The sequence below is a fragment of the Bombus affinis genome, chromosome 8, assembly GCF_024516045.1.
Source record: "Bombus affinis isolate iyBomAffi1 chromosome 8, iyBomAffi1.2, whole genome shotgun sequence".
NCBI lineage: Eukaryota > Metazoa > Arthropoda > Insecta > Hymenoptera > Apidae > Bombus > Bombus affinis.
In genome coordinates, this window is record NC_066351.1 from 16992509 (window position 1) to 17003792 (window position 11284).

The window sequence follows — 11284 nt, forward strand, 5'->3', positions numbered from 1 at the left end:
TCTTCATAAGCTTAGTACAACGAGTCGTATGTCTCTTTTGCAAAACTCTAAATTGTATATACAGTGTCAGTACTTTCATTTCCTTTCTGTGGTTCCAAGTTAGACAGATGTATCATTGATACCGAATGTTGCCAGTACGGTTGCGAATTATTGTACAATGTTTGTACTGATCGATGTAATTGTTTTCGCAGATTAATCAGTTGATTAATTTTCAGAAAACGACTACATTGATAAGTACAAACATTGCACAATAATTCGATACCAAGCTCAGAATCACGCTAATACAGTCCATTTTGGATTACGAAAAGCCACGAAGAGAATTTTGGATAATCTAAACTGGACTGCAACGTGGGACGACATTGGACACCGTGGGACGCCGTTGAACACCGTGGGACGCCGTTGGACACCGTGGGACTCCGCTGGAAACCGTAGAACACCGTTGGTCCAGTGTAGATCACCAAAAAACGCGAAAAGAATTTTGGATGATCTAGACTGGACTGCAACGTGGGACACCGTGGGATACCATTGGTTCAGTGTGGATCTCCAAAAGCCGCGAAAAGAATTTTGGATGATCTACACTGGACTGCAACGTGGGACACCTTTGGTTCAGTGTGGATCTCCAAAAGCCGCGAAAAGAATTTTGGACGATCTACACTGGACTGCAACGTGGGACACCATTGGTTCAGTGTGGATCTCCAAATGCCGCGAAAAGAATTTTGGATGATCTACACTGGATTGCAACGTGGGACACCATTGGTTCAGTGTGGATCTCCAAATGCCGCGAAAAGAATTTTGGATGATCTACACTGGACTGCAACGTGGGACACCATTGGTTCAGTGTGGATGTCCAAAAGCCGCGAAAAGAATTTTGGATGATCTACACTGGACTGCAACGTGGGACACCATTGGTTCAGTGTGGATCTCCAAATGCCGCGAAAAGAATTTTAGATGATCTACACTGGACTGCAACGTAGGACACCATTGGTTCAGTGTGGATCTCCAAATGCCACGAAAAGAATTTTGGATGATTTACACTGGACTGCAACGTGGGACATCGTTGGACACCGTTGGACATCGTTGGACACCGTTGGACATCGTTGGACACCGTTGGACATCGTTGGACACCGTTGGACACCGTTGGACACCGTTGGACACCGTTGGACATCGTTGGACACCGTTGGACGACGTTGGACATCGTTGGACACCGTTGGACGACGTTGGACATCGTTGGACATCGTTGGACGACGTTGGACACCGTTGGACATCGTTGGACACCGTTGGACATCGTTGGACACCGTTGGACATCGTTGGACACCGTTGGACATCGTTGGACACCGTTGGACGACGTTGGACATCGTTGGACATCGTTGGACGACGTTGGACACCGTTGGACATCGTTGGACACCGTTGGACGACGTTGGACATCGTTGGACACCGTTGGACGACGTTGGACATCGTTGGACATCGTTGGACGACGTTGGACATCGTTGGACACCGTTGGACACCGTTGGACATCGTTGGACACCGTTGGACACCGTTGGACATCGTTGGACACCGTTGGACGACGTTGGACATCGTTGGACACCGTTGGACGACGTTGGACATCGTTGGACACCGTTGGACGACGTTGGACATCGTTGGACATCGTTGGACGACGTTGGACACCGTTGGACACCGTTGGACACCGTTGGACATCGTTGGACATCGTTGGATATCGTTGGACACCGGGGGACACCGTAGAATGCGTGCGTTTTAGGCTTAATTAATCGTAAAGTAGATACCTATGTACAGTGCATTGTGAGCTCATTCTGTACAACGATACTTCTCCACCTTGGGACGAAAAAAGAAAAATCTCGTCTCTCTCCAGTCGCTTACCACACTGGAGAAATTGTACTCGCGATTTGTCGGTTCGCGATCACTCAGTTCTTTCAAACTGTCGCGTGGCGTACTCGCTCGCGCGTATTCCGGGTGCGTGCGGGTCAACGTGCACTAGATAACTCTTTGGATTCGTAAGATGGCACAAGAACATCTCACTCTTGATGACTGCTCGACGTTTGCATCGCGTCACGGGAGTTGTCGTCGCGCCGGTAATGGTTATGATTCTCTTGGTGATTCAGTCGTCGATCTGCAGTCCTGTCCGATTGGTACTTCGTTACTCGGTCAGGGACCTGCAATTTCACGTCCTCCGTAATCCTGCTCGGTCCCGCGAGGGTGGACCCCACTGTTCAGTTGAGGCCATGCCTTCGTAATCCTGTTCAGCGGCCCCTCTCCGGGTTCCACTTGTTCAGTTGGAGTGTGTTAAGTTGCCGGCCAATGTGCTGGATCGACGGCTGGATCACCAGGGGATCACTAGCATCATCGGTCGGCGTCATCGACCGGGACTCGTGTAAGTTTCGAACGGCGAAACAGGAATCGAGTTATGGTCAATACTTGGGCTTTCCGCTAATCCTTCGGGTTATCCGGTGCACGGGGGTACGTCGCGAAAGTTTGTGAGTTCGTTCGTTAGCTTCATTTTCTTTCATTAGTTCCAAGTTGTATAAATGTGTCTTTGATACCGAATGCTGCCAGTAGGGATTCCAATTATTGTACAATATTTGTACTGATCTATGTAATCGGTGTGTGGGAGATAGCTGTGGCGTTATGTATGCTTTGCTCCACGTTTGTAAAGATTCATGTAAGCGCTGCGTTGGAGATATTTGTTTCGCAGTTAGGGTACGAAACAACTATTTCTTTGCGCAGGCCCATGGTCAAGTAGAGACGGTACTCGACATTCCGCCAATGGGTTGAATGTCGAGATCGATGTATAAAGTTAAATAACCCATGGGCGGGTCTCTTGCGTAGTCACCTCCTCGTGGTGAGACCTGGTAATTGGCATCGTTTTCCAAAAAATTAATCCGTTGATTAATCTTTGGAAAACGATACCAAGCTAAGAACTACGCACCAGTCCGGTTTGGATCTCCAAATGCCGCGAACAGAATTTTGGATGATCCAGACTGGGCTGCACCGTGGGACACCGTTGGACACCGTTGGACGACGTTGGACACCGTGGGACACCGTTGGACAACGTGGGACAGCGTAGGACAACGTGGGACACCGTTGGACAACGTGGGAGAGCGTAGGACAACGTGGGACAACGTGGGACAACGAGGGACACCGTTGGACACCGTGGGATATGTCTTGTCTCTCAAATCCATTCTGAGCCTATTCTGTATAATGGTACTTATCTGACTTGGAATCTAGTATAAAAATCGATTCTTTTTTTGCATTGAATCTTGTAGTTATTTTGTGCACGGGAGTGCGTTGCGTAAGTCCATTGATTCTTTGGAAAGATCGCGAACGAACGAGTTCGCGCCGCGATTTTTATTTCATTGTCTGTTTGTTCGGGCTTCTTCTTAGTTTCCCATTTTTAAGAGAAAATTATTGCGGTCATGTTAGAGTTTATAACTTTTCGATATATTCAAAAGTTTTGAGCCGCGAAAATAGAACGTTAAACAGTTTAGAACAATGACTCGAATGTCCCTTTTTCAGAACACGAAATTGTGTATGCATTGTCAATAGGTTCGGTTAAATAAATTATTGTTTTATTTCCGATATATGAGATCATTCTCTTATTTCAAACGAATTTTTAATAAGTTATTTTATTGTTTCAAATTGAGTTATATCTCAATAATTCACTTATGGAATTTAATTTTTTTTTTGTTGTATTATGTGTATTTGCTTCAGTTAACGTCATAAACTTGCAACATAGTAACAGTTAGATTCAAATACCTCGAAACAAGTATTCTTTAAACATATTTAGTGGCGAACTTTTGAATTCTTGCAAATATTTTCCAATATTTATAACAGGCGACTATAATGTATTAGTGCAATGTATATTTCGTATTCTAATAACGAAAATTCACAGTATATATTCTAATTGCGAACAGTATAATTCTTGAAATCGATTGCATTGCATTCACGGTATTCGTAAGCATTTGTTTGCTATCGAGATATATCTCACAATTTTCAACTTATAGTTTCATACTTGTTCCAGTTTCTTAATAATAATTTTTAAGTGTAAAGAAATAGCAGTATTTTCTAAATAAACGTTCCATAGGAAAAAGGAGAAAATTGTCGAAACAACGTTTCGCTTCTTTTCCACCCCCCCAACCCCCGCCCCTAAACTGCTTTATTTTCAGGAAATATTTGTGACCGCGCGCAATGCGGTTGTAGAGTCAGTGTTTGCCACGCAATAGTTTCTTTTCAATATTTTAAAATCACGATAGTTTTGATCAAATTCGATCGAATAATCACACGCGAAAATAATAAAATTTTATCAATCAAATTTGTACGCGATATTAGAGTTATTGTTCGCCGATCACAATTTAAGCGGTCGCGGTAACGTAGTCTTTTATTTTTCTTTTTTTATATATTTATTTTTTTGAATATTCGTTTCCGGTATTAGAGTCAGTGCCTCGCTCAAGAGGATAAAGCCTCTCCAGGAGCTCAAGAATGTAAGTAGTTTTATATATTGTATTTCAATTTGTTCTATTTATTATATTTTGTTTGAAATGTCGTTAATTACAAAATAAAAATGATGGATGATTTAGAAAGCTGTAAATGTCCTTTTTAATTGAAATAAAGTCTTGAAGTCTTAACATTAAAGTACAATAAAACTGTCTGATACTCATAAAAAATCACTGAATATTTGTTCTCAAATTTTTATATTAGATTTCCAATTTACATATTTATTAGAATTTAGTCTTTATTATTGCTAAAGTTTCAAGTTTGTTATTATATATTAACGATATTAATGATATCTTATGTTTTGTTATAGATATATCACTGCTTCAACTCCTTCGTCTTCTTTGGGAATGTTTTAACAGTGGCTAAAAAGCCAAAAATGTAATTATCTTTACACATTGTACTTCAATTATGTATATTCTGTATATTTTTCTTTGATCACTATCAATTAAGAAATACAATTTGATTGAAAATTTAGGAGATTAGTATTTTCTGAGGTTATTCTTTCATTAAAATAAAATAATTATTAAAATCTTAATACCGAATTATGAAACAAATGACTAACATATTTCAGAAATCTTTAGATTCTTAATTTTTAGATTTTAAACTTTCATATTAGAGTTTCAGTTTTTACACTTATCAAAGTTTATTAGAATTTCAATCTTTATTATTACCAAAGTTACTAAAGTTAATAAACTTTCATTTTTCATTATCTCCAACTTTTTAAATAATCAGCAATCACTCATCGTGTTTTGTTCTGTAACAGATTTTTCGCAATCTCCATTTCCACCACTGGACTCTACACAGTTCCTGATGATATTCGCTGGGGTGGCGCAGCATCCACGATACGTCCTTTGTTTCTCCGCTTCGAACGGTGAGTCGCATGCATTTCTGTTCCTCCGGTCACTCAATCATGTCGTAGGATGAAAGGTCCGAATCGGCACGGGTGATCGGTTGTATTACGTAGAATTTTTTTGCGAGCATAGTGACCGCGGGTATTTCTTATACCCGTGAGTAGTAACACTCATTTTTTGAAATTTATTAGTTTAGGATAGGTCTTCTCGCACATCGCGATTATAATAATTAGTTTTTCAATAATTAGGTTAAACATATACACTTGAGAATATATTCGTGTTAGTTATAAATATGCATGTTAATATTCCGTATGAATATTTGCAAATGGCAAATATCTACACGAATATATCTGTATGACACGAATATACTTGATCTTAAGCAATGAATTGATCGTGACAATCTTAAGTCACGTTCGTTTATTTCACTTTGGCTAGAACTTAAAATACGAGTTAAAATTCATTTTTTCCGTACGAAAATGTGTGAAATTTTACGTGCAAGAAGACACTTCGCGACAGGCAGAATTTTTAATCAAAGCAATAATTTTGAACATTGCTTTTACATTTTCGAGTATTTGCTTTGATAAAGAGTTCGCCTGAGATTATTTCTTTCTTACTAATATATTTAGAGTCAATTATTCCATTTGATCGAGTCTCAGTCTTTTTCAATTAACGCTACCTTTTCTGCAATATTAAAATTTTCTTCCGATTTATTAAATTAATGAAGTAGAATTACTTAGTTAGTATTAAATTAATAAAATAGAGTTAATCAGAAAGAAGCAGCAAAGAACGTTAGTCCGTTAAATAAAAATTACACAAACTAATCATCTTTTTAGATCAGGATTTTCAGGTTTAACCCTTTCCGTGCCCATTGTCAGGATCTCATTCACGTGCCCAGGTGCTACTTGAATGGGAGAAAGACATTGGGCACGATGACCTAGAATTAAGTAATGTAATAATTTCTCAGCGACTGATCATGTGTTAGTGTATCGTGCACGACGTATTTTCCACATTACGTGTGTGTGTTGTTAGGTCGTGGAATTGCGTCGCTTTTTCTCATTCCTTAAAACTTGAAATATTAAAAATATCGAGACATATATCGATTCAATTTACGTCTCGATACAATTAGAATTTCTGATAATATCATCCACGCGACTAAGTGTACTCATACTCTTAATATCGCTATCAATCGCAATTATAATTCCAAGTTTACTTATATCTATTTTAAAAATATAATTTTCTCAGACGTGTTTTATCACGTATTACGCAATGGTCACTAGCCTTCGTCAGTCGATTTCAGGAAAAAGGTACGTACCTTAGAGCATGCATGATATGTTAAGCTCGGGTGTCGGAGGCGTCCCGGGACGTCCTCTCTAGGGTAGGACCTTTGCGCCCGGGCGTTTGTGTGAGAACCGTGGAGCGAGTGTGTTGGTGTGCCTGTTTTGCCATTTTTAAATATAGCGCTAGGTAGGATAGGTAGCATACTTTCTGGTATGTCTGTTAATTATAAGTAGGTAGGACCGGGCAGGTTGGCACAGTCTCTGGTCGGGTAGGCGCGTTTTCGCGTGACCAACCTGTTTCTGGAAATTTATTTGAAAAATCGACGGTGAAACTGGCACGAGTAGAGCATGCTCTCGTCTCTGGTTTTGCCTTTCGATTTTTCGAATTTCGCGGTCGCGGTCGCGAATGGGCTCGAAACGAACGTTTATTGCTCGAGCACGCACGTGCGAGTGGGCAACGATCACTGCTGTGATCGTTGGTCAGTCCATGTGCACTTCAATCAGCTTCCGCGGTTTATATTTTTATTTTACCTTTATAAGTTTTTTTTTTGTTTGCGATTTAGAAGTCTCGAGCTTAGATTTAAGTTACAGCGGGCATTGCGCCCGAAGAAGGAAGAGGCTATAAGCCGAAGAGGCCCGACAAACTGTCACTCAAGAGGGCAACTACTAATGGCTCCCCATCCTCTGGGTCATCCGGAGCATGGGAAGTCATTATCGTTACTACTTTGTCACTATGCTCGCTTTTAGTATTTGTAGTAGTAGTAGTAGTAGTAGTAGTCTTTGTTTTTTTGGCCGATGTATATATCGGTCCATCGTCCCATTGGGCAAATCGCGATTTTTCTTATTAGTGTTGCGACAAATTAATTACGGGTTGTATTAGAGTTGCGAAATAATATCACGGCTTTTCATTAGTGTGGCGAGAAAATGATTACGGTTTGAATTAGAGTTGCGATAAAATGATAATCGCGTTTGCTTTAGAGTTGCGAATTACGTTATCGCGATTGTCTTTTGCAATTTTTAGAATTTTTTCTGTTGTTCTGTTTAAGTAGCAATACTAGGATATTTAAAGTAGCTTTTTCAAATAGTAAATAGTAATTTTCATTAAATTCACTTTAAGAATTAGCGTTGCGACATTGTTCCATCGCGAGTTCTACTTATTTTTCCTGTTAGCGTTGCGATAATGAATGATCGCGTTTTGTTAAGTAGAGTTGCGTTCACAAACTGCCCAAACTCTCCGACTGCATTTGTCGGACACTGCTCCTGGATCACACGTACAGCCTAAAGAGCTGTACAAGTGTGATCGTTCATCGGCAACCTCCTAAATGGTTGCACTGCAATCTCTCGCTATTAGTGTTGCGTATTGCTTAAATACGAGTGCGTAGATTTATACTTATTAGCGTTGCGCATTAGATATCGGGAATTTTCAGATTTTTCTTTTTTTTTTTTTTAATGGTAGATTAATTGATATTGCAAATATAACGAAGCACTCGTCGCGTTTGATTTTGAGAATTTTCTGCTTCATAAATATTAGTAGTAAATTAGCGTTGCGGAACAAGAATATTCAGTTCCACTCTCGGCGTGTTGATCGGGTTTATATAGAGTGGAAGACGATCGAATTTTAGTAGCCCTTCTGGCTACTGCTTTGTTTCTTTTTCAGCGCCCCTTATTAATGCGCCCCTTATTACTACGTTTATTACTGAAAATACTGCTATAAGACATATTCCTTTGTCAGCGTTAACGTTACCATGACTGCTAAAATACAGAACTTTATTACGAATGTATAATATATATATATATATTTACATGTATGAAATTGTGAGCGATTTCATGCGCAACAAAGTATTATAACGAAATATCTTAATGTTGCTAGGAAGGCTGGAAATATTTTTTAAAATTTAATTCATTGCAATTGGAATTAGTGCTGGTGATTGTTCGTTCTTAGAACCATAACTTTTAGAATTTATTCGACCGCGATATTTTCACTTCAATCTTTTAACAGTAATGTAGAATTTTATAAATATTCGAATTTCATTTGCATGAAACAAAAGTTTCGTCACGAAACAAAGACATCGTCACGTTTGTAGCAAAAATTCTGCAAAAAATGACTTATGCACATACCTTTCGGTTTATTATGTTGCAAATCACTACGTTGTTGTAGAAAATAACAGATACTGCTAAAAGTTAAAAGATAAAGCAAGTGATTGTATAATAACCGGGGTTTCTCTCATCTTAGTTATTCCAAACGAACTTTTCAATTTTTAATTCAGTTTAAATTCAATTACTTAAAATTCTTGTTTCTAACGTAACCCTAGTTTCGATTAAAAGATACACACGATTCTCTATATTTGCTAAAATTTAATCAATAGTAATTTGATCTATAATTGACCATTATTAATAGTTTATTTTTCATAAAATGTTTCATAAAATGTTCTCGTTTTAAAGATGTCTCTTTCTTCCATATACCAAATCCAGTAAATGAGTTTGTTTCAGATTTATCAATTTACAGAAAATACGTTTCAGTTACATATATGAACATTTCACAGCATATTAAATATGTATGCTAGATGCCCAAATGATTTTTCTTCCATCGTCTGATTGTTCAGGCTTCTTCCCGTTTTCCCATTTTTAAAAGAAGAATATTGCGTTCACGTTGGAGTATATAACTTTTCGATATCTTCATAAGCTTAGTACAACGAGTCGTATGTCTCTTTTGCAAAACTCTAAATTGTATATACAGTGTCAGTACTTTCATTTCCTTTCTGTGGTTCCAAGTTAGACAGATGTATCATTGATACCGAATGTTGCCAGTACGGTTGCGAATTATTGTACAATGTTTGTACTGATCGATGTAATTGTTTTCGCAGATTAATCAGTTGATTAATTTTCAGAAAACGACTACATTGATAAGTACAAACATTGCACAATAATTCGATACCAAGCTCAGAATCACGCTAATACAGTCCATTTTGGATTACGAAAAGCCACGAAGAGAATTTTGGATAATCTAAACTGGACTGCAACGTGGGACGACATTGGACACCGTGGGACGCCGTTGAACACCGTGGGACGCCGTTGGACACCGTGGGACTCCGCTGGAAACCGTAGAACACCGTTGGTCCAGTGTAGATCACCAAAAAACGCGAAAAGAATTTTGGATGATCTAGACTGGACTGCAACGTGGGACACCGTGGGATACCATTGGTTCAGTGTGGATCTCCAAAAGCCGCGAAAAGAATTTTGGATGATCTACACTGGACTGCAACGTGGGACACCTTTGGTTCAGTGTGGATCTCCAAAAGCCGCGAAAAGAATTTTGGACGATCTACACTGGACTGCAACGTGGGACACCATTGGTTCAGTGTGGATCTCCAAATGCCGCGAAAAGAATTTTGGATGATCTACACTGGATTGCAACGTGGGACACCATTGGTTCAGTGTGGATCTCCAAATGCCGCGAAAAGAATTTTGGATGATCTACACTGGACTGCAACGTGGGACACCATTGGTTCAGTGTGGATGTCCAAAAGCCGCGAAAAGAATTTTGGATGATCTACACTGGACTGCAACGTGGGACACCATTGGTTCAGTGTGGATCTTCAAATGCCGCGAAAAGAATTTTGGATGATCTACACTGGACTGCAACGTGGGACACCATTGGTTCAGTGTGGATCTCCAAATGCCACGAAAAGAATTTTGGATGATTTACACTGGACTGCAACGTGGGACATCGTTGGACACCGTTGGACATCGTTGGACACCGTTGGACATCGTTGGACACCGTTGGACACCGTTGGACATCGTTGGACACCGTTGGACGACGTTGGACATCGTTGGACACCGTTGGACGACGTTGGACATCGTTGGACATCGTTGGACGACGTTGGACACCGTTGGACATCGTTGGACACCGTTGGACGACGTTGGACATCGTTGGACACCGTTGGACGACGTTGGACATCGTTGGACATCGTTGGACGACGTTGGACATCGTTGGACACCGTTGGACACCGTTGGACATCGTTGGACACCGTTGGACACCGTTGGACATCGTTGGACACCGTTGGACGACGTTGGACATCGTTGGACACCGTTGGACGACGTTGGACATCGTTGGACACCGTTGGACGACGTTGGACATCGTTGGACATCGTTGGACGACGTTGGACACCGTTGGACACCGTTGGACACCGTTGGACACCGTTGGACATCGTTGGACATCGTTGGATATCGTTGGACACCGGGGGACACCGTAGAATGCGTGCGTTTTAGGCTTAATTAATCGTAAAGTAGATACCTATGTACAGTGCATTGTGAGCTCATTCTGTACAACGATACTTCTCCACCTTGGGACGAAAAAAGAAAAATCTCGTCTCTCTCCAGTCGCTTACCACACTGGAGAAATTGTACTCGCGATTTGTCGGTTCGCGATCACTCAGTTCTTTCAAACTGTCGCGTGGCGTACTCGCTCGCGCGTATTCCGGGTGCGTGCGGGTCAACGTGCACTAGATAACTCTTTGGATTCGTAAGATGGCACAAGAACATCTCACTCTTGATGACTGCTCGACGTTTGCATCGCGTCACGGGAGTTGTCGTCGCGCCGGTAATGGTTATGATTCTCTTGGTGATTCAGTCGTCGATCTGCAGTCCTGT

The 11284-nt window shown here is 40.6% G+C and overlaps 1 protein-coding gene across 1 annotated transcript; it reads left to right on the forward strand.

Moving 5' to 3' along the window:
* Window positions 1–208: 208 nt before the first annotated feature.
* On the forward strand, window positions 209–10050 carry LOC126919085 (uncharacterized). The gene is made up of 3 exons (XM_050727748.1): window positions 209–680; window positions 975–1186; window positions 9756–10050. The coding sequence occupies exons 1-3, from the start codon at window positions 569–571 to the stop codon at window positions 10029–10031; spliced, it is 600 nt and encodes a 199-aa protein (XP_050583705.1). The 5' UTR covers window positions 209–568; the 3' UTR covers window positions 10032–10050.
* The last annotated feature ends 1234 nt before the right edge of the window (window positions 10051–11284 follow it).